This window comes from Barbatula barbatula, assembly GCF_947034865.1.
Source record: "Barbatula barbatula genome assembly, chromosome: 4".
In the NCBI taxonomy this organism is placed as follows: Eukaryota; Metazoa; Chordata; class Actinopteri; order Cypriniformes; family Nemacheilidae; genus Barbatula; species Barbatula barbatula.
In genome coordinates this window covers 6,731,779-6,756,306 of record NC_136768.1, presented here as the reverse complement: position 1 = coordinate 6,756,306, position 24,528 = coordinate 6,731,779, and the positions used below count along the sequence as shown (strand labels likewise).

At 39.3% G+C, this 24,528-nt stretch overlaps 1 protein-coding gene across 1 annotated transcript in view; it reads left to right on the top strand.

Annotated features, from left to right (window-relative positions):
• chchd3a (coiled-coil-helix-coiled-coil-helix domain containing 3a) overlaps positions 1-23,748 on the top strand; it is a gene marked incomplete at its 5' end in the record, with an annotated part of 51,403 nt that extends 27,655 nt beyond the window's left edge. The window contains 5 exon segments of the mRNA XM_079454383.1: positions 3,308-3,322; positions 4,429-4,512; positions 12,057-12,127; positions 18,473-18,608; positions 23,036-23,748. Coding sequence (XP_079310509.1) covers positions 3,308-3,322; positions 4,429-4,512; positions 12,057-12,127; positions 18,473-18,608; positions 23,036-23,059 — 330 coding nt within the window. The 3' untranslated portion in view covers positions 23,060-23,748.
• Positions 23,749-24,528: the final 780 nt, after the last annotated feature.

Sequence of the window (24,528 nt, the reverse complement as noted above, 5' to 3'; positions counted from 1 at the left end):
CAAAAGTATCCCTTGCAAATTAATATTTTTAGTCGCAATTGCGACCGTTGAGGTCTGGAGCCCTGATAAGAAAGAGTTTTAAAATCTCCCATGATTCTCCCATTGGCATCTTTCGAGTTGTGTTCTCACGCACTTAAACTGCAGCTCATGGCAAATTCAAAACATTCCTCTTCTTAGTTATTCAGCTGCAGCTAATTGATATTCAGCAAGACACTTTTCCTCCTAAAGCACCCGTTTAATTTGACCATGGGGTCTGCTGCACGGATGCCGGAGTCATCCTGCCGCGAGAGAGCAGAGATTGTGTGGGAAGAGTCATGCTCATAATTAAAAGTTTTAGTTTTTACATGTCAAACTTTTTTCAAAGCGAATGAGCTGGAGAAAAAGAGGCCCATCTGTTGCTTTGTGCCACTTTGCGTTCTCATTTAGGGGATATAAAATGATAAATGCCACTGAGAGGCTGTTTTTATTGGTTATTTCTCAGTGGATGCTTTTGTTGATCGTGAAGACGTGCTTGATTGTGTCTTTAAAATCATATTTTGCTTTATTTTCAGCTTAATGTCCATGGAGAGCATCTGTGGTCTCCTGTTGATTATCGTGGAAAATAACTTCTGGGTCGGTGTATGTATGAATAGGAAATGCTGTTAATCGTACAGTTATAGTGTACAGTAATTGTCATTACTTCATCGACATCGACTGTATCGACATCTTGGTTTGAAAAATACAATTGCAGGTTACTTTATGTACTTGAGGTATCTTTACATAAAATGAAGTTTTTCACAAAATCGTGTCTAAAAAAACCAAGTTATAAATTATTTCATAAGCTCATAACCGATTTTTAACCATTTGAATTAAATTTCAATTATTAATCTTACCCAAACATGTTGCAGATTGCATATTAAAATCCCTTGCAGTGAAAATATCCTGTATTCAATTACAACCTGTAATATTCTCTATTGTCAGATCTTGAGTTTATTATTGAATAAAAAAACACAAATATTGTCTCGGGTATATTAAAGGGGGTTTTCACAGCTATGTCTTATAAAGTTGATTTGTTTGATTTGCAATTCGATGCAAATGTTAAACTTAACTTAAAACATTTAGTTTTTACCAAAGTTTTTCACCATACTGATAGGTCAGATGTCATTATTTGGTGGTTTAAATACCCATGTGAAGTCTCAAAGTTTTAAAGAATTTTCGGTGTGTTTTTAAACGATAGTTATCTATAGTCAGATAAGTGAATTGTCAGATTCACATCCACAACTGTCCATGTTCCTCATACATGGGCACGTGAAAATTGAAAAATAGTAACTATTTCATGTTCGATGAAGAGACATCGCTTCTCCATTTTTTGGGCATTATTGATACTGGTTTGCGCATTTTAATTAACAGAAATCTTACAAAAGTAAGGTGTCTCTCAAAATCCTGCAGGTATAAGGACTCCCTATCAGGGGTTTAGTTAAATATAAACAGATGGTTCCGTGTATTGGTAATAAATACATTCTCTAAGAATATTTGAGTTTTGACAAAAATTTAGCAACAGATCCAATATTCACTTTTCCGATAAGAAGTCTTCCCCCCCAGGGGACATGTCACACAAGGTGTGACTTTTGCATGATAAACCGCTCTCATTGTCCTCCCACATATCCTCCTAATCTGTTGTTCTCAATGTTTGTAGTTTCACTTTCTTGCATCCCACTCCCCTTTCCTCACTAGTGGGATAATAGAATGCGATTGGTCACGTGACTCGGGGGCTTTGTTAGCAGTGTAATGTAATTAGATGACCTGCAGAAGACTAAATAAATGTGTTCTGGTGGAAATACTCTTGACAGCCTGTGTGACCGAATGGCAGGGGTCCGCCATATGCCCCCATGATGCGTCGAATGAGGGGGGAATCCCTGCTCGCCCATCGGTGGCGAAGCCTCCGTGTTCTTTAATTGCTCATTGGATACGCTTTCACTGTGTTTATCTATTGGCCTGTGAATGCAGCTGCTGCGTTTGTGTGTTTGTTCTATGCTGAAGGTCAGCGGCAATAGCTTTATATCTTTCCATAGAAAATTTGGAACAGAAATGTCTCCTTGACTGATTACCCACAATGCTTCTTGCCCACGCAAGGGTCTATATTGGTTTATAGGCTTGAATGTGTGTGTGTGTGTGTATTCGAGAGTGTTGGAGGGGAACAGAGCAGAGGTCAGGTTTAGTCTGCTGGAGGGTTGGACCGAGTTTGTGGAAGACTGTGGGTGTTTTTGGTGAGCAGTTGTTTTTCTAGGTTTTTGCTGCAGCAGGTGTTGGATTTGATTAAACGGTGGATGTGCTGCTTTTACGCCATGTTGTTCACACCCACACATCATTGTTATACTTCCTGGCTTTAAAGCCAAAAATAAAATGTTAAGGCATCTTATAGTATAGACAAGTATAAAACATTTTGCATTTGCATGAGAGAGGATTGAGTAAGTGGTGCTGATTGAAAAGTGTGAAACCTATACCACAATAATTAAAACAATTTACAGTTGTTATTGCTTTATACAATTTCTGCCTTGTTGGACTTAATAGCAGAACAACCAGAAAACATGATCATTTTCAGATAATGGTAACAATAATATAAAAGTTTGAAGGCTATTTGAAAAGCTATTATAGTATCGTAGTAATACCAGTAATTTTTTATTTTGTGGTTTACAGCGTATAAATCAAACTAAATGCTGTTTATTTGAAAATGTTAAAAGATGATTTCATGAATGCTTTTGTTTTACGGGAGTAGGGCTAGAGGATAGAATATACAGTTTGTACAGTATATAACCCATTTTGTCCCCATAAAACATGAAAATGCAATATGTAGGTGTACGTGCGAGAGAGAGAGAGAGAGAGAGAGAGAGAGATGTCTGCGATGAAAATGTTTAATTTTACTTGGGATTATAAAAAATCTCTATGACCTAGAAATGATTGCAACCTGAGGGTTTCTATGTGAGTCAATGTGAAGTTGAGCCATCAGCAGGAGTTAAGCTCTGATGGAGATCACTGTGCAGCCGTGATTAGATTTACATTAGATTAGATTTCCAGGTTTAAGATTTTTTGATGTGATTTCTGTCATAAAGAGCACTTTCCACCTGTACCAGCAGTTAGATGACCTCTGACCTCAACCCTACAGTTTTTTCACACTGCCGTGTGTGTGTGTCTGAATATCTGCATTTAGTTAGCTGATGCAAACATGCACGCACACGCACATTAAATGCTGAATGTAATTTAAAGGAATATCATTGTTAAATCTGTGTTCTCTCTCTCTTTTTCTTCTTTTCTTGCTCAATCACTGCAGCAGATGGAGAGAAAGGTAAGCATATGAGAGGCTTGATTCAGACATCCCTCACTATTTATTTTATTTGTGTTATAGTCTTTCTCTCTCACACTCCCTCTCATTCACATATTTCAATGACTTACTGTTGAAATGCTTATAAATCACATTGTGATTCTTGTGTACACCAGACGTTTATACATATTTTAACACTTTTTATGTAATTAGCAACCTTGTTTAAAGGTGCACACAGTAGTTTGTTACCTGGTTAAAAAGTTCAATCTGAAAATGAAATGGAATAAAAAAGCAGTTTATCTTGCATGTTACTTTCTTGCACAATAAATCAAATTAAACCAGTGACCTATTAGAAATGTATTGAGATACTAACCGCTTTATTTCAGTGACCTCTCAATGCTGACTGCAAAAATAAAAGAACAGAAAAAGAAAACTGCAAAGACTGCAGTAATCGTTTTTTGCTTTTGCATGCAGCTGCACTAGGTGTCAGAATCCAAAGTAACCATTGTAAAACAATTCATTACTGAGTGCACCTTTAATAAAATATCACTGTCTGTTTATCCTAAACCTATGAAAGCCAAAATGACCTCATGAATAAGACCGCAAGAAAAGAAATGAGTGAACTTGACTGTCACTACATCTGACCTCTGAGTATGTTATAATAAATTAGCGAGGGTCCCTTCCTGTAGCTGAAGGTCAAGAGGGACAGAGGTGCAGAGGCATGTGCAATAGGACAGAGAATCACAGATAAGAGAATAAAAGATTCCTCATTCTACCACTGCTGATGTTATCTCTCTGCATCCACATACACTAAGCCTCTTACACACCGGCGAGGCTTTAGATGAAGCCTAACGTGAACCGATGCCCTTGAAATAATAATAGGTACTTGTCATCTCCCGCAATACCAATGACCTAAGGCTATAATGACTATATGCATATTATTAGGATAATGCATATCCAATGTGCATCCTGGTGTGGAAACTATTCAGATTAGTTTTTACGATTCACATTTACATACTTAGTTTTGTGTCTTTGTTATTGTGTGACATGTATGTGAATACGCTGATTCTTACTATATGTGGTGTGTGTGTGTGTGTGTGTGTGTGTGTGTGTGTGTGACATCCCCGCAGGCCGGACAATTGGAGGAGAGAGAAAAGGAACTCAAGAAGCAAGATGCCTTCTACAGAGAGCAACTGGCTAAGATGAAGGAAAAGGTATGGTCTATACACTTTCTGTTACATTATCCGCAGTTGATATATGCACAATGAACACTGAAACAGAGAGTGAGACAGCTTTTACTGTGTTTTACAAACTGAGAGTGAGACAGCTTTTACTGTGTTATATGAACAGAGAGTGAAACAGCCTGTCCTGCTCTACAGAGACACGGTGTGAGACAGTCTCCTCTGTATCACAGAGTCAAAGATAAAACATGGGCTATGTGTGACACATGCTGTCCTGGGTTATGGGTTAGATTATGAGAGGGTCATTTCTACACTATACAGTGAGACAGTCTGTCATGCAATACAGATGCAGTAGGGAGTTCTGCGTTGCTCTACAGTATCATGGGAAGGCAGGTTGTCTTGATCTGTAATGTGTGGCAGAGGTCTCTCTGCAACCTCACACTCATTTGTTTTGTCCTCAAACTGACACTCTGCTTCTGCTCATGGTCAGAGCTTCCTCTGAGCCTCTGGGGGAGGAGGGGTTCACTTCCCCTCACCTCAGACCCTTCGTCCTCAAATGCACATGACCATACTGGGCTCCCAGAGGGGACTATGAAGGTGAATGTGTGCAAATGACCTATTTTTAAAAGAATTCTAGTGTAGATTGTGTGCCTGTAGGTATCTCTTTGTTCATGGTCCTCCTCTATAGTTCACCCACTTTGATGTTTGAGCTAAATGCTAACATACTGTACATATAGAAACTGATCGAGCCGTTAGCACATTGAGGTTGATTGAGCTCATGTTGGGAATAAATATTTGAGTCCGGCCTGCAACATTTCGTAATTCCATTTGGGAGCATGCAAGAGTCGCAGGACACAGAGAATACGTTGAATGTAACCCAGAATATTTAATGAAATGTGTGTTAAGTCAAAGTTTAGATTTAGTTTGGGTCCATGAAAGGTGCTGATGTTGCGCACTGCAGCTGGCTTCAGCACAAAGTCTCTTCACCAGGACAGATCTCATGCAATTTCAGCTTTGTACACAACGACAGTTATCGATCTCTCACAGCTTCATCAATCACCTATTGAGCTCTCTTCAATACTCACAGGACTGTCAACTTGTACACAACCACATATACACTTATTGGATTCCTTCTGTAATACACACACTCACATGGACAGAGATGCCCGTCAGCTGTATGGATTTGTGAATCAGGATTGGTGGGTAGATGTCAAATATAATAAATACAGAGGCCAAGGTTTACATCAAATGACAGAATATCCATTAAAAAACAAGTATCGGTTTTAAGAATTTCATAATTCACTTTTAATAGACATGAGAGGGTAATATTAGATGGAGGTAGGAGTATTTTTCAGTGTGATGCATTGAGTACGGACAGTATGCACGCAAAGCACTCCGTTTACTGTGACCATGAAAGATTTTCTGTTTAAAGTCCCGACTCTGCAAAGAATAATTCTGGGCACCACTAGATTGATTCTGAATCTACCACTATATATTTTTTTGCGGTTGGTCTCTCCTCCCCAGCGCGTTCCGTTTTCACGAGCCTTTAGACTGTAACAGTACCAACAATGAAAAAGAGAGAAAGAATGAGAGATAGAAAAGAATAAAACACTGATATATATTGCACGTCTCTTTCAATAGACGTTGCTCATTCATCAATGGCCTCCGTCTGACAGCCCATCACAGCTCTTAGACGCCGCCTGCCACCTCCAGCCTACTTATTGGCATGACCACTCAAATTGTCTTTCTAACAATATCCGTGTGTGTGTATGTAGCCCTATATCACATTTTCACCCAATGCTTGCTGTAAAAATCTCATAATTCAACTTGGCGTTTGCCATTTCTACATCCAAGTTCTTTTTCTGTGCATTATTGCAAGTCCTATACGTAATGCTTTACGATCACAGCATAAAAAGCTGCAGTCTAAAGTGAAGAGACCTGCTAACATAGTGTTTCTTAGTCTGATCAATAGAAATTCAATGACCCGAAGGACACTTGACTTACATTGGCTGGTTCTGTTTGCTTGCTTATAATTAGAAGTCATTATTGCTTTCTTCTTTTCTTTTTTCTTTAACGCCTCATGTTTCACTTTGTGCTAGTCTGGCTATGATCATGTGCGAGGAAACCTTGACCTCATACCAAGCCAACATGTTCATTTAAGGTGCAGCTCATTAGCAAACTTCCCAAAATGCTTTGCACCTGCCACTCTACAATCTGGCAGAAATGGATTGGGTTCGTAGGAATATGAATTTTTTTGGTTCTGATTCTGTATATATTTAATGATTTCTATTTCTTAACTTTTCCAATCGTTTTTATCACTTTTAAGAATTTTTAGGGTAACATGGTCACGATGCTCAAACAAACAACGCATTATTTAGACCTATTGGGGAAATCAGCCTCGCAAAGAATGCATATTTTTTTATGTTTATAATTGATTTGAACAGTTATTGTTATACGCAAACAGTGAGGACAACAACTTTTTATAGACTTTTAACTGTAATGCAGATTTTTACAAGATCTGCATCCATTGTTTTACTGTTTTTACAGTAAATGGAATGAAGAAAACTATTGTCAGGTCAAAGCAAATCTTTGATACAGATATATCACTCAGGGGGTGGTAACCTGGCAACAATACACAGTGTGGTCTTGTGAACCCGTTTCTAAGCTCTGGTGTTTTGAAATAATACTCTATATACGATTCATGGTAAATATCGTAGCTCTGCACGTTTACTGTAAGTCTGTTTTGTTTCCCATGCTTGCTGAGCACAGTTAAGAAACTGAACGTGTGGTGTTTTATTTAAGACCGTGTGTGGCCATTATCTCTTCCTCCCTGTAGACAAGACACAGGGAAAGGACAGCGTCTGTCTCCCCACGAGCCCTTGTTAATTTAATTAGCAGAGTTTTATCAAGACAAGAGGACCAGCTTGAGCTCCGAGTTCACGCTAATGTCTTTTTGTTTTTGCTTACAAACAGCCACGCACGACCATGAATCATAGAGATGGAGCGCTCCAAAAAATTAAAACTCTGTTTAGACACCCTGTTGTCATTTCAAACCCATATAACTTTATTCTTTTCTTGGAAAATAACGTTTTCTTGCAAATAAATGTCTGCAGCAGGGGTTTTCAAACTGTGGGTCGCACAGTGATGTAAAAGGTGGGGTCGCACAAAGTCACTCGGCTGCCGCTAAATGTATGTTTACGATGATAGAAACAAAACCAGATAACAAGCAAAGACAATTAAGAGACGATTCTTTTTTTAAATGAATCATTTAACTTAAAACACATTCACACGGAAGAATCAGAAGTCTGAATCAACACAGGACTCATTGAATGACTCAATGAATTAAATCATCCCATTCATTTGTGTTGAACTTTCAAATGTTTAACTCAGTATCCTACGATGCACCACATCATTCAGGCCTATCTTATAAAAATAAGAAGAGTATCTTCGTCCGCAAAGACGATCAAAGACACTACCAGCATCACAGGTTAAAGCACTGCGAGCCCCATTTTTAGCTGCATGTCGAATCGCAAAATCCAAAGGCCACACACCATTGGAGAGGAGCTTCTTATGCTGGTGTCCGAAATTTCATCCTCCCGTCAGATTATCCTACCAGGCATGCGCAAATCAGTGTTACGTCATTTTTTTGCGCTATAAAATCATCCTATTTGTTTATTTTATACTGCTGATTGTATATTTTTTATTGTTAAATCATTCTACATGTTTGTTTAATACTGGTAGTACAATTTTGATAGGGTATTGCACTGTAAATTAATCCTACATGTTTCTTTTATGCTGGTAGGATAATCGGACAGGGTATTTTGCACTATAAAGTCATCCTACATGTTTATTTTGTCGATGTGGTTAAGATTATACTAAGTTTTGCTGACTGTTTTGACTACTTGAATGTATACAGAAAGGCCAAGGTTTTACAGTGGGAAAATTGTGTGGGTATATTTCATTAATATGATAATAAAATCTGCTCTTGTAGATCAGGATGCCTTTTTTTCCATTTAAAAATATTTCGGTGGGTCTTGAGATTGACTGTTCTTGTGTAGGTGGGTCCCGGAATGAAAATTTGGGAACCCATCTACAGTAAAGATGGTTTCATCAGACACATTAAATGTTGATCAATATTCATTTAGATTAATATGTTATTGTATATTAGTTGTATTAAATTAAAACTACTCAACATTTATTGATTCTTTGCGGCGGTCTACCGGAAGTTAAGTTTAGGCCGTAAGACGTTTATGTTGTTGCCGCTGAAACCATCTATAAGTGCTGGTAATAAAGAAGGATTATTATTATTCAATTTAGATTTACTATTGTTGCGTTAAAAAAAGATCTACTTTTCTTGCACTGACTTTGTAACCTCTCATTGATGTCTACGTTGTGTGTATAGTTTCATTTAAATTAGTTTTAATAACATTTTTGTTTTTCATTCTGTTCAGTCATCTGAAATGAATTGATAAACAAAGTCATTTGGCAATACAGTTTATTTAAGAAACATAAATGCAACCCCAGACAAAATAAGTTATTTTAAAAAATGATGTTGTGTCTATTAATGTAAATAAGTATATATTTGTGCACATACGCACCTCATCCTGTATAGAACCACCATCTAATAAGTTAATATAATGTTGCAAACGTCACTCAATGTCTAAAGATGTTTTCTTGCTCCGCAAGAGTGATTATATTCTGACATTGAGTAACAGCTTTGTTTATGTACCCGTGCTAGTTTGTGAATTTCCACCGGCCTGTTTTCTTTCGCAGTCTCCCGCTGTAAGAGAGAGTGATAGAAGGATTGACTCCACAGGCCTTTGCTCGGTTCTCTTTCCCTGTTTGCAGTCGCCAGTTTTGATTTGTTAAACCTCAGTCTCGCGCCTCCATCGGCGCACCGCAGAGCCAATATGGCCGCCGTGCTGTTGAGCCATAATGGCTGTCACAGTGGGGTTTCCTTCCACATACTCTCTGGTGTGTGAGAGATAACACAGCCTGCTGATTACCGCACCACTGCTCACATCTCTCATTATAAAGCCTTGGAGATTTTGTTTGAACGTGGGGTTGTGGCTTAATCTATAGCCGCTGCCGGTGGCAGAAGTAGCTACCTGTAAATAGAAAGCGAGAGAGTTTGCGTGCTGCTTCGTGGAATAGTTGCGATGTTAAATATCACTAATGTATAGCATGTGCTTCATGTCAAAAAAATAGAAAGGAAGTACGTCTAAAATATTCATATGTCGGATAGAAGCGTCTGCTAAACGAATAAATGTAAATGCACGCTTTACATCCTCAAGCAACGCTCACGTTTCATGTAACGTCAGGTTCCGTAACCACAATCTGATACTCCTGCTGTGGCTGGCGAAGGGTTTAAGGTTTCGTAAAAGAGCTTGTGGGAGGTAGACGTGTGCTCTCGGGCTGATGGAGGGGACTCCAAATCAGTGTGTGCACAACTCGCCCTCAAAATCCCACTCTCTCATTAATCAAGCCAAATGACAGACCTCCCATAATACACCAGCGGTTGGGTCAGGGGGTTGTCGAATGTGTGTGTGCTTTTCTCTTTTCTCGTAATCAGTGTCTTTGCTGGTTGTAGCCCTGATTACCACTGACTCCTCCCATTAGTTCAGCATCAACATTGCATGTTGTTTAAATCACTGCTGATTCCAGCAGGCCGGCCGGAGCCTGATGGTTAATCCGATGTTCCACAAGGGGATGTCAGAAATAGTAGTACTTTGTTGGAGCCGATAGCCTTGTGGGCAGCGCACTGACATATAGAGCAAATGCTCTTATGGCGACCCAAGTTTAAATCCTGGCTCAAGTTCCTTTGTAGATTTTGTTTCCCTATGTAAAAACTCTGTACTTTCCTGTCCTCTCCAGATATTCTGCCGCATTTAATAAAATGGGACAGAACAAATAACTTCCAAGATACAGATCCAAGGCTGAAATATGTCATTTTTACGAGGTTTACTTAAAGGAATCATTCACCCCACAATGATCATTCTGTCGTCATTTACTCACCCTCGTATCATTTCAAACCTGTATGACTTTCTTTCTCCTGCAAAACACAAAAGAAGATATTTTGAAGAATGTTGGTAACAGAAAACCGTCTTGTGTCCATACAAAGGAAGTCAATGGGGTCCGACAAACGGTTTTTGTTAGACTTGCAGAAGAAACCTGTTTGTGATTTGCAGAAGAAAGAAAGTCATACAGGTTTGAAATGACACGAGGGTGAGTAAATGATGAAGGTATGTTCTGTTTGGCTTCACTTTGATAAATCATTATTATTTTACACACCTTTTCGTTTTAAATCAACATTTTTTGTAGAACACAAAAGAAGATGCTAGATATGATTTTAGGGAATGCTAGTTGGCCTCGATCTTCATTTACTTTCATAGTACAAAAAAAAATAAAAGAGCATCAACTTATTTTGAAACGAGGCTGAAAGGATTTGGAGCAACATGAGGGCGAATTAATGATGAAATAATTTGTTTTCTCTCTTTATTTTAAGTATTTATGATAAAACAATGTTGCTATACTAATGTAAATCTAATATAACTTGAACGTTTTAGCATTCGAATCGTAACAATTTGTCATCAAGACAAGCCTAGTTTCACATCATTGATTGACAACAGACAAATGATTTTGACTTGACGTGCAGTCCATCAAAAGCTATACAGTAGCTTCACTAAAAGCCTAAGATATAATTATTGATCCTCTTGACTGTTGTCTTTCATTTGTATTGATTGTGTATGTGTATGTGTGTGTGTGTGTGTGTGTGTGAGAGTCCGAGCTAGAGAGATGAACCTGTCTGTTGGTGATTGAGAACTCTCTTTATGGATGTAGCTTGACAGAGTCACATCCTCAAATTCACTCGTTCATCCGACATTCAGAACATTTCCATGTAATGTCAGTTATCTGTGCAAATCGCTGCCCTCAAGGTCCATTCCAGGACACGTTTGTTTTTTGTAACTGGACATAGTTCACAATTACCCTCACAGGGTTTTGGATTGGCATCATATTTTAGTGGAGAGTTCTTTGATCATTACTCAGCTTCATGTCATTGCAGACCTGAATGACTTTCTTTGTGAACACAAAAGACGATATTTTTTAGAGCGTTGGTGATCAAACAACATCGGACCCCATTGGCTCCCATCATATGTACACTAAACCACTGTATCATCTTTTGTGTTACACAGAAGAAAGGGACATACAAGGTCTTGTATTTGTATTGACGCTTTACCTTGGAGTTCCCACAGCTCCTGCTCAAAATGCAAAAGCAAGCAAAATGCCTTGTGCAGCATTGACAACCGTAGAAAAATACTTATAATAAAGTTGTAGTTTATTTTTTCATGTGCTGTAGAACAAGACGGCGGAGACTCAACGGGTGGCAGCTGCTGCGGTTTTGAAGTTTTGTTCGACAAGCTGCTTTTAATGTCTTATTTTCCAGTTACACTGCTGAAAACAGACGGGAAAGGGCTGAATTTACAAGCTTAGCTTTTGATTTGAAAAGCAAAGTGGGTTTGTTATTGCATATTTGTTTTATTCTGACAAAAGTCTCTCTCTCTCTCTTTTTCGCCCAGAGTGCCCAGTTCTACAAGGTGACCAATGAGAACTATAACAAAGCAGCCGATGAGGTCAACGCCAAGTTCAAGTGAGTTCAGAAGAACAGTATGACACTCGTCAGATACAAATTGATTCATTCATTTATTTGGCAAAGCTTAGCTGAAACACAAACTGAACTTTAGCAGTATAAAAATATATGTATTGCTTACATACAGATGTTATACTATAATGCACATCAATGTTCTTCATTTTGTTGCGGTAGTGCTAAAAAATGTTCTTTAGAAGAAAAATCACTAAAGCATCATTTACCCTGCCAGCAAATAGCAGCAACGGAGCGACATGATCTCAGTCATTTCAATGGGAGCTTGGTGACTTCTGTGACAAAATTGAGAACAGTTTAACTTTGAGCAAATGATGAGCGACTACCAAAGTCAACAGACAATTAAGTTACTCATTTACTGCGAGTCATTTTGTTATTTGATATGAAATTTTGTCGCTCATGATTTGTGTAAAAACTAAAGACACACGGGGCAAAGCTGATAGCGGTGTGTGCGCAGCTTCACTAAGAGAGAAATCAAATACGGAATTGCTAAATCTGTTCATTTATTTAACCGAAACTTGATTAAAGTGTAATAATTACTTCTTTGCTTCTCATATTTACAAACTTTCCCTAGAGAACTTGATCATGGCACAAGTGTCGTGAAAATGTGAACACAGTCTCGGCCATTAGAAATCGCTGAAAACTTGTAACTGAAGAGGATCCCAATTATAGGACATTTTGGCTCCATATATCTTAATGTGGCCTATTAGCCCCAATAGTAATGCACGTTGGTAAAGGGGAAGTGAGCGGAGACTAGCCTGTTTTAGGATTAGCCTTGGCTCAGAAATCACATTAGACTATCATTATCCCTTCTTCCTCAGTGCCAACACAGGGATCATCGTCTCTTTAGAAATGTCAGAAATTGATTTGTGATGTCCACTGGGGCAGAATTGGAGTCGGGAGGGGGAGGTTGTGCAGCTAATGCTAAATTGCATTAGGAAATGCATTAAAATAGCATTAGCCTGACATGGTTCTCCGCACAGGCTTGCGCCGGGGTGTCATGTGACCAGTGGGGCCCGCAGTGAATGCTCCCATTGGCTGATTGCATTAGAGAGGTGCATTAGCCGCGCTGTGATTGGATTACGGGGTGGAGGGAGGAGTGTGCAAGAGTTTTTTTAGGACGTAATGAAATGTATTCAGGGTCTGGCGTTACACGAGTAGCCAGAGTGCCATAAACCCTTCTGACGGCTAATCGGGTTTAAATGCATGCTTGCGAGAGAGAAAGACGGAAAGAAAGTTTGTGTTTGATGAACGATGTGCCACAGGTGGGTTTTAAATAGCACAGGGATGTTTCCGTCATACATTAGAAAGACTTTTGATATCTATATTGCTTTTCCCGAGTGGATATTAGAATAATATTACCCTCCGAAGGGAGAGCAGGAGATAAGATCATATCAGGAAATGGGTTGAGTAATAAAAATTAAGTATGTTTTGAGTGCCTTTTGATTTCCTGAAAGTTGAAACTGCCCAAGAGATAAATATGGAAGTCCAAATCTGCATAATTGATGGCATTAACACGAGTTCGATACGATTATCTTTATCGTTGAGCTTGAATGCGGCTGTTGATTCAACATCTTCCTTTTCAAGGTTGCAGAAAGACCCATCTGACTTACAGAGATCACCGTGAATCAACTACATTCCAATTAACCAATCAGTACCCTCCGTACCCAAGACACCTTACTCTCGCCGACATATGCACACACACAGTCTGTCAAGATGCGTAATGTTGGATGCTGGAAAAATTACAGGTGATGACTTTGAGTGTAGGAGTGTAATGTTGTCTTTAGCCACCTGTCAGTGTTGACCTTTCTCTCAGTCTCGCGTTGCTATCTTGAAGCATGCAGTCTGTGTGTTTGTCAGGTGTCCCTTGGGGGGCTGCCGTACTTGGTTTGACAAAAGAGACACGTAAAGGCTTCAATGGGTTGACCTCTTGTAGGTTCTCCTATCTCTCTTTTGAATGGCTTTGGATGTCTCAGCTTGTCCACATTCGTTTACCTTCCATTAACGTGTCCCGTTCAGGTCAAATGCCACTTGTTAGTGTTCAACTCCCCAACATCCAAAAAATCACATGACTTTCATTTACGTTGTTCAGGAATAGTTCAACCCAGATTATGCACGGATGTTAGTTTATGGAATAATATCAGAGGGGTAAAGCCACCCAAAGACATACCAAAAGCTACAAGGCCTACTTACTTTTTTCTTGGTAGTTAGATATACAAGGTAGTCCAGTTGTAAGGGTTTCATGTAAATTATAAAATATCCTATTTTGTTGCCTTGTCTTTCACCAAACGGACATTAAAAGAAATATACAAACAGCCGCCTTCGTATTCTCCGTCATGTTTGTTTTGTAATGACGTGATTGCGATCCAGCTTCTCTCCTACTAAATAAACTTGCTTCTTACCTCTTGAGTAGGCGGGTTTGCGTGATGTGGGGTCTGGAGAGGCGTGTTTAGGGCAGGGTTTTTAGAGCAGCGCTGCCGTGGTACTGACCTGACAGTGGAGAAACAACTTGATATTGGCCTCACAGCTAGAAGCCCGAGGCTCCTGGCTCGGCCCAGCTCAAGGAAAGCCCTGGCCCGACAGTCGAAAGCCGGCTATTGCCTTGCATTGTCACGTCTTCAAGACTTGGAAAACGCTCTTGTTCACGTCTCTTTGGAAAAGCCCCTTATACACAGCACGTACTCACTCTGTAATTGGCTTCTATAAAGAAATAACTCCATTTAAGAGGCCATGAAGTTTGACTGCCTATTGAAGCACAGCTTGACCTGTCTTAGCCAGCACAATTATAGCTATTACAGCGAAATGTAAGTGAACGGCAGTCGAGCGGCCATAATATTTAAGCCAAGGGTTCTGTTTTGAAAAGAGGTCAGTAGACGGCTTAGCAGCCGAGAATATCAACATAGTAAACGGCCGCTGAGCAAGAGCAGAGCAGAACCAAAACACACACTTAAAGTTACGGCCTGTCTGCTACAGGTTATCAAACTCTCGTCAACCCTAAAGTGGCTCTCCAGACTGTAACCGGACCACTTTTACCTCCGTTCCAACTGCAACTAGAATTACCTATACATCATTCTCTTCACTCCCTCCCCATCTTTTTGTTTTCTCCGTGCCTTTCTCGTCCTCGAATCTGACCTCTGCTCGGAACATCTAGAGCCTCTCTCCGTATCTAGTCCTCTTCCTTCTGTTCTGGTTGGTAATGGGATGGTATGAGGCTGTAACAGAGCCTGTGGATTGTCTTTTTTTCTTTCCTTTAGTGGAACTGATGGATCCTTTATGAAAATGATTAAAATTAGCTTTAGACATTTTGTTGGGAGTTTGGAGTGTACAACGTCATTTCTATCATCATTATTGCCCTTTGGCTTTAAGGTTAGGGTTAAAACGTCTGGGGATTAGGTTATGTTTTAAAGATTGGGATTCAGGGTTGGAATTACAATTTCAGGCAAGGTGTTTGGAATAGGGGTTAGAGATGAAGGTTAAAAATAGACGTTGAAGAACATTGCTCTCAACCAGCCGTTGCTTTGTTATTAAGAACTCGAGATATGGATAACGCTGTGATTGGCTGTTAGGAACTCTGTTTTGTTCACCCTCATATCTGACCTCTTTTCCATCCAAAACCTCTCTTCTTTCCAAATCCTCCTTTCCTTCCATTCCAGCAGGTAATAAGATGGCGTGAGTTTGTATCAAAGCCCGTCGCTTCTTAGTCGAACTGATGGATCCCATTTTAAAACCGAAGAAAATGAGCGTTTGTCATTTTTCTTCATAACAGCTTCATTTGTTTTGATTTCTGTCTGCCTGTCACACAGCCCGTCAGCTTCTAAATGAACATACATGTGTTTTTTTTAGAAGTGCACGCTTAACCTCTTAACCTCACTAGACCGGGAGTGCTTGTAAATGATGACTGATAGTCACATGTTGTCTATTAAAAGCGTGATCCCGGTTCAGCTAGGACGACTGTAAAACATGAAGTTAAATACACAGCGCTGGCGGGGCCGATAGTTCATTAGTCTTGATTTGAAAGAATTAAGACTGTTTGAGAAATGTGGTGGTATTTTATTAAGCTGAATACAGCACTATGGGGGCGTCTTTTGTCTGGGTTCTGTGGTCGTATTCTGCTCAGTGGAGAGCCGCCGGTCCGTGCGCTACTGCACCTGAACAGTTTTGTCTAGTGAATCCCCCACATACTGGCACACCTGAATGCAGTCCTTCATTTGCTAGTGTAGGGTGAAAAGAAAGGTTGCAGGATTTAGGATAATTTCTCTCTGTCGTTTCCTGTCATTTTCTGCTTTTTCTTTTACAGCTTCTCTGTTTTATTAGAACCGTTCCAGCTAAAATCCATTTTTCCCTCTGTTGATGTGTGTGATTTTGTCTTTGTTAAAATCAGGGTCCATAATGTACCTTTTTTCACATGTGATGGGTGTCAGCTAAGTTGAGAAAATGTACTAGTCAGAAATATTTCTTACTGGCTATAACTTCGGTCTGCAATGTCAAGGAAGATTCCACATTTGTTTTCCATGTTGAGTTTAGTAGAAAAACATCACAGAGGTAAATTTGCATGCAAGTTTTTTTTTCTTCAAAAGGCAATTTCTAGGTTTGATTTGCTTGTATCTTTTTGCCTTCTTGTACTTGCGTCTGAATGTAAGACTGTAAGCATCAGACGGACATTCTCATGTTGCTTTCTTAATTTCTACATTGTTTCTAAGAAAACACGGTTTTAATTATTAAGTCAATTAATTATTACTAGCATTTTTATGGAAGTGGTAATTTTAGACTTTGTTTAGATGTTCTTTTTTAATCATCCTTATGACTTTAAGATACATTAAGTGTACTATTTGTATGCCATTTATTCTCCAAAAAGTAGATCTTTACTACATTAACTTTAACATTTGCTCAACCAATGATTCTGGGGTGGAGATTCCTGTTCATCCAACCAATGGAAGAGAGGGGGGTGGCTCAGAAAACAGTTAGTTAACCTTAAATACAGAAGTTAAAAATGTCTTTCTCAGTCTCTCTCGTACTAAAGCATCTCATATCTGTGTGACTCTCTCAGGCCTCCGTGTCACATTCATCCGAGCGCCTGCAAGCTGTTATTTATGACCCACATCTCTTTCTCTTCTACCAAAATCCATTGCAGCTGTACAGAGGGATTTACACAGAGACATAAATAAATATATACACACCTATGATATTATAGAGCTGTCCTGCTTTCTCCTGCTTGATCTGTGGATGGAGAGAGAGAGGTGCTTCTTTGAAATGTTTTCTTCCTGCAGGGCTGTTGATTTTTGCTAAAAGGCTTTCTCGCTTATATTTCTAAACTCTTATTTTGTTTCCTTTTGCTTATTTTTTATCAGTTTTACATCACAAGTCTAAAGGAGGGGGGGGGGTCATAGACACCAGCTGTGTGTATTTTAGCGTATAGACTGAGGAATGGATGCACAGATAGAGAAAAGGAGGGATAAGAAACGTGAGAGAGAATCCCCGGCCCATCCGGGACCCAAAGACTTGAGACGGGTGACTGACAGCAGGCGTCCATTCATCTGCCCTTCAGAGCCCCTAATATAAATGATGCAGCGGATTAAACCACGTCTGATCTAAAAAAAGAGTGTCTCCCTGAATAAGGCAGGATAGCATCTCCCACCCGCCCCATCCTTTCTTTGCATTTTGCCGCCCCAAAGGTCACTTCTATCAAATGAAAAGTTTTGTGTGTGTGTTTTTACACCCTGGGGACGGGGGATGTCGTTTTTTGGACACACTGAGCCTGAGATTTAATGAGAACCGAGGGAACATATCATTTGCATATTTGGTGTCCTTTCGACAAAATGTTGTTTGGTTGAATTTTTTTGACCTTGACGGGAACCTGAGTTGTAGATAATGATCTGTAAGGTGTAGTGAAATCCAGCAGGCAGCCGGTCAGGAAACTCTATGCCGTCTGGGTCACGGTTTGGTTATTTTGGGGTTGTTTGTGAGTATTTTTGAAAAGCTCACTTGAGGTTACCATAGTGTGTGCATGTGTCAGGGTCATCGGACGGTTGAAGGTCTCTTCAGCTGATATGTTGTGAAGCAGAACCTCATTAGACCTGCATTGTGTTTCAATGCGCAATTATCCTGCAGGGTAATTCTGTACGGATCAATTCCATTATTGACTAGCAATTGATCTGATGTTTACTTGTGAAAACACACCAAGAACATCATTTAACAGCTCTTTGTCACTGCCACTGGATTAGTTTATTAAAAATGCTAAAAGTAATTATGATGGATGGTCACATTTATTTATTGAATATTTCTGCACTTTGACTTTTCCCCCTTGCTTATTTTGTCTCTGTCTCTCTCGATCAGGCGATATGAAATTAGTCCAGTGTGCAGCGACCTTCAGGGTGAGATTTTGAAGTGCTACAGGGAAAATGCCGGAAAGACTTTGCAGTGTTCCAGCATAGCCTCACTTTATCTGCAGTGTGTCAACAATGCTAAACAGGTGAGTGCGTGTATCTGCATGCCTACTTTACTTACTTGTGGACAAAGACAAATTGTACACTAAAAGTGATGGGTTATTTTCAACTCAGCTTTGGGTAAAAAATGAACAAACTCCATCGTTGGGGTACAAATAAACTTTTGCTGGGTTGTTTTAACCCAAAGTTTGGGGTGTCCTTTTCTTGACCCAACACTGGGTTGAACATAATTCGGCATTTTTTTTACAGTGTATTTGAATTAACATACAAATATTATCAAGCAACTTGTCTAGTCTCTTTTTGTGTGAAAACAAGTTTGAGTCAAAATTTTATTTTTATCTATTGAGTAAATGTGAATGGGGATCAAGGCTGCCAGTCATTTTGTACGTTTGTAAAAACGTAAGGGTGACCAGATGACAAAGGATGTCAGTTGTAATAGGGCCTTGAAACGATTAATCGCGATTAATCACATCCAGAGTATCAGTTTGTGTTTGCATAATAGATGTGCACTGTTAATATTATTTTGGATTTATAAAAACATAGACATGCATGCATATATTTAAGAGAAATTTCAAATATAAGGATTAATAAATATGTATATATAACTAAAAGTATTCGCTAATTTAAATAAATACATGTAAATATTTCCTAAAAATACATATTTGCATAGTTTATAGACATATATGACAACTAGGGCTGTCAACGTTGCATTTTCTTAATCGCATGAAAAGGGAGCGATTAATCGTGATTTAAAAAATGTGATCTGTTGACAGCCCTTATTATAACACAAACTTTTATCCAGCATGCGAGTAGTCACGATTAATTGTCATTTTTAAGTGAACTTAAAGTGTTTAAGTGTTGCATAGAAATAACATTCTAGTATGTATTAGACTTTGCATGTTTGTATGTGCATGTTATGCCATTTCTCCAAAAGCCAATCATATGAATTAGCTTCCACAGCTCCGCTATAGCCCACAGCATCCAGACCTAGCGCATCAACCCCGCCGTACCTTTCGATCCCTGTAATAACACACACTCTTCCTACCTGACCCAGACCTGCATTTGCAAATCGAAACTTTCTCTCACTCTCCGCTCGGCTACGTGCACCACTAAGTTCACTCTAAATTGTAGGCTCAGACGAAAGAGTCATTTCCATAATACCAGCTGACAGCTGCTGTTCTTGGTCCTAAGTGTGTGTTAAATGAAGTAAGAGGGAACAAGGGTTGTGTCATTTAAATACCCCGTCCTGCAATCCCCGCCGCAACATCCCTGATCCGGAAATAGGCAAAATTCAGAAAATCTCCTCACCACACTCCAGCAATTCCAGACAAACACAATTTATATTCAGATGGGGCTTTTTCATTAGATTTTTACAGCAGCACAGTTTCGGGAGCGAGGGCGCAAGAGAAAGAGTATTGCTCTCTGGGGTATAAGTATTAAAGCTCTGCTGTGAATTCTCCGCTACTTAGGCAATACATCATGTAAATAAAGATATGTTTTATTCATTCTTGTCTCGCGCCAAAGTTACATGTAACTTATTTAGCATTTCTAATGTTGCTGCATTTGTGTGTGTTTATATGCACGTTCATGCATACTGTAGGACTGTACTTACTCTTAATGTTTTGTAAATTTAATATGGATTCTTATGACGACGTGGCCTATTTTATGATTTTATTGACTGGGCTGTGAGGAACAGGGCTTACCTGTGTAATAAACTTTTATTAGTCACACAGGAACACCAAAAAACAACAGCAAGTTAACAGAACCACTTAACCATGTTTATGTGTATATGGGTTAGAATTGTGGGAGATCTTCACACAACAAATTTAGGCAACATATATATACATATATATATATATATGTATATGTATATATATGTTTCATTTTTTAGTCTCTGAAGTACCACCTTAGAAGAACTCTCTCCAATACTGTTTAACAATTTTAGGAATAAGAAAGTCATAATATACATCCAGATGGTTTTTATCGCTTTGTAAACCCGACAGGGTGGTCTGGACCCTGACACAAAGCAGCTTTAAGCCAAGACACCAAGTTCAAACAAGACAAACATTCAATTTGGTTTAATCAGTTTGGTCAAGATGACTCCCAGTACCCGAATGAGTAAATGTTGGAGATGACCAATCAGAGATGAGTATTCTAGAGAGCTGGGTAATAAGCAATTTCAACTACTAAATTATCTTTGTAAATAGTTAAAATGTTAATACGTTTAATCTGAGTCAAACCATTTTGGTTTCTTACAAAACACAAAAAATATATTTTGAAGAATGTTGGTAACCAAACAACAGCGGTACCCATTCACTTCTATTGTATGGACACAACATCAATGGGTACCATCGTTATTCGGTTACAAACATTCTTCAAAATATTTTGTGTGCGGAAGAAAAAAGTCATACAAGATTGGATATGACAAAGGGTGTATAAATGATGACAGCATTTTCACTTTTGGGTGAACTATCACTTTAAATGTTGTGCGACACACCAGTGAAGATCCGCTGTCCTTGGACATTGACTGAGGTCTCCAGATCTTTGTCTCTTCTGTTTAATCAATTGACCACCAGAACTACAATGGCTTTGACCTGCCACATACTCTTGAGGTTTTTCATCAGTTCCCTGTGCTTTCCAAGACCACATCTATCAGCCCTACGGTTTTTCACCGTTTGTCTACATTTACAATCATCATTTGTCCTCCAGCCCTGGCTTGTCCGTCTGGATCGGAAAGTCCCGCAGGATCTTATCCTCATGCTTTACAAAGAAGGAAGACTGGATCAAGCCACCATGTATAATTTGTATTAACACCTCTTATTGAAGCTATCTAGATAGAATGGATCTAATCAGTGGTCACCATAGCTAAAGAGTAAAGAAGAATGAGTTCCCTCCATAAGCAATCACCGGTGGAAAGGGTAATGACAGTGATCGGTCATGGCTGAGGCTTTGTGAACATAATTACTCCATGGTTTATCTCTCCTGGACTGATAATATTTGGCTGTGACCTTCTTCTCGTTCTTCCATCACTTTGGGAAGCAGTAACTGCGGTACAACGTCGAGCCGATAGTGCCCTGAGCGTGGAGATAAAGTGTACACCCTCTTCCTCTCAAAGCACCAATACTACTTTATCACCAGCGATCTCGCTCTTTCTTATTCTTAAGACGTGGTCAAGCGGTCTTCACCTTCTCTCATTTTTCTCGACTGTCTTCCTGTTTAGGAAAGAGGGGAAGAGTTTGGGACTGGTGCATGTGTTTATGCCGAGACATGTTGCTGGAGGAAAATCTGTGTCCTTTAGAGCAGGGGTTCTCAAAGTGTGGACGTTTGTCCAGGGGTCCGCAAAATGATACCCCAGTGCGGAAAAAGCCAACAGAACCGCATGGTTTCTTGCCGCTTTTTCTCTTACTTCACACTCTCCAAACACGCAATAAAAACATTTGTTACTTTATTAACTTAAAAAGGGTCGAATCATAAATCTATCTTTTGTATATTGCTAAAGACGTTTAGTAGCTATGACATTTGTATATTAAGCCTGTTTGGGCCACTGAATAAAAAGGTAATTGTAACCTCAGCTCTGACTTTGTTTCGCCGCAATTCACACTTCATTACACCCAATTTTCATCTCGCATTTCTGAGAAAAATGTTGTTATTGCGAGCTTATGTCACGTAATTCTGAAAGAAAATACTTGATTTGACTTGATTGAAAACTATAGTCAGATGGGGTACACAGTATCTCAATTATACTCACCAGGACCCGCCAACATAAAAGGATAATAATAGCTAATAAAAAAGCGAATTAAATAATTGTATTATATTCACACAATTTTATCCATATTAAAATTTTAACAGTTAGCCTCTATTGTTCGCCACTGTTTGCTAAAATTAATAAATACAAGGAATTACTAGCCCATCATATTTCCTTTTGAATTCATTTTCAAATATTTAATTTTCAATGTTTTGTGTCTTTATTCGTTTACCAAAGTGTCTGATAATTTTAATTTGTATTAAAATCATAAAGCCAGATATACTAAAGCGAAACACTGATATGATTGTGACAAGGCACAACAATCTGTCATTCACTTCATTTACTGTCATCATAACAGCAATCTCTCTCTCTCTCTCTCTCTCTCTCTCTCTCTCTCTCTCTCTCTCTCTCTCTCTCTCTCTCTCTCACTCTCTTTATCCTTGCCTCACCCCTGAGATTCTATTTCCTGTTATCGGGTGAAGTTACCTGTGAGAGATGCGTATTGACAGAAATAAAGAACCGTATGTTTACGTTCAGACGTGTATTGGGGCTTTTTGCGTCCTCGGTGGTTCGCCTATCCGTCTCTTCTTTGTTTCACTCACAAACATACTCTCGTGCAATTCACTCTGTGTTTATTTTGGCCGTCTCCTTGTGTATTTGAGTGCAGTTCCATTTTGTTCCTAACACATATTTTGTCTCTCTTTCTAGGAGAAGTTAAGGACTGGAGGTTAAGTTTCGGAGCAGGAAGCGAGGGAGACCTGTGTGTATCTGTGATCTCACCGTTTATCGACTGTTGCAGAGGAAAGTCACCACCCAGAGACGCACCTTATTCACGAGAGCAATAAAATGAGGCACATGCTCAGACCTTTCTCTATTCCACCACCCTTAACCTCCACTTTTACCTTCCCTCCTGCTGTTTCTCAATTCTCCAGAAAAGGAGAAAATGGGCATAAATGGACAGAACAGAATGGGCACCGTGCAGTCCAGCCCAATAAGCAGGGGTGATTGTTGGTGGAACCGAATGTTCAAGACACCGAACCAAAAAGCAAACATCTCATCTTGGTTTACCAAGGCTGGTACACAATGCAAGAAAATGTAGAAGCACATTGAGTTGGTCGTTCTAGCCCGATCTCGACCTAACCACAACAATCTCAGAACTCCAAGCCAGTAGTTTTCAAATCAAAGATTTGGTCGGTTTGCCTTTGAACACTGACGTATCATTTGTCCTCTTCCCTGGAAGCCAATCACAATTCTCCACCACACACCTCATCGCACTTGACACATCTTCAAGCTGTTCATTGTGTTTTTGTGCGTTACGTTCATAATCCACTTGATTTGTTTTGTGTTGACGTTCACACGAGGCGTTCGGTCCGAGCCTCTGATCTGCTTTGACGAATTAAACTATAAAACCCTAAACCACTTCTGCCCGTGTCCTCTTATTGTCCTTTTAGATGCATGTTTTTAATGCATTGATGCTGTTCATAGTCATAGTAGATTAGGGTTTCATGAAAAGCATTTTTAAGACAAAAGCTAAAAGCACAGAGATAAATGAAGAGAGAGAGAGAGCAGATGCTACCAAGAATCAGAGTATTTGAGAGTAAAAGCACGTTTGCATCCTAAAGCGTAGCCCCTCTCTCTCTCTCTTATATCTCTTTCATTCTTCGCACCATTTTAAATTTATCCGTCAGGCTATGCAGTGTCGCTCCAGTAGTTCTTGAGAGGAGTGAAAATGCTTCTTCACTTTCAGGCTAAAATCCCTTTTACGCACACACGCTTTTCTAAAGTTGCCAGCCATGAGAACTCTTCACCATGCCAGAACATTCCCTGTGCACTGATAGTTCAGAAACACAAACATGCAATCTTCTTCATCTCTCGAGTCCTATATGGATGTCGGAGACTTGAAAACTGTGACACGTGAAGTAAAATGGGTTGTTGTTGCTGTTCGTGGTAGACTGTCCTAAGCGAGATGTACCATGAACAAAACACGTCAATTTAAAGTAACAAAATCTATATTTTTATGTTGTTTATATTTGATGTTTTTAAAATGTTTTAAGACAAACCATGTGCAAGTAATCATTCAACACCATAACTGAGTATTTTCTATATGACTATTAGACTTATAGACTTATTTGACATATTCATGAATCCCTGTATAGGCTACTAATGCAGACTGAGAGTTACTTTCAAGTTATTTAAAAACA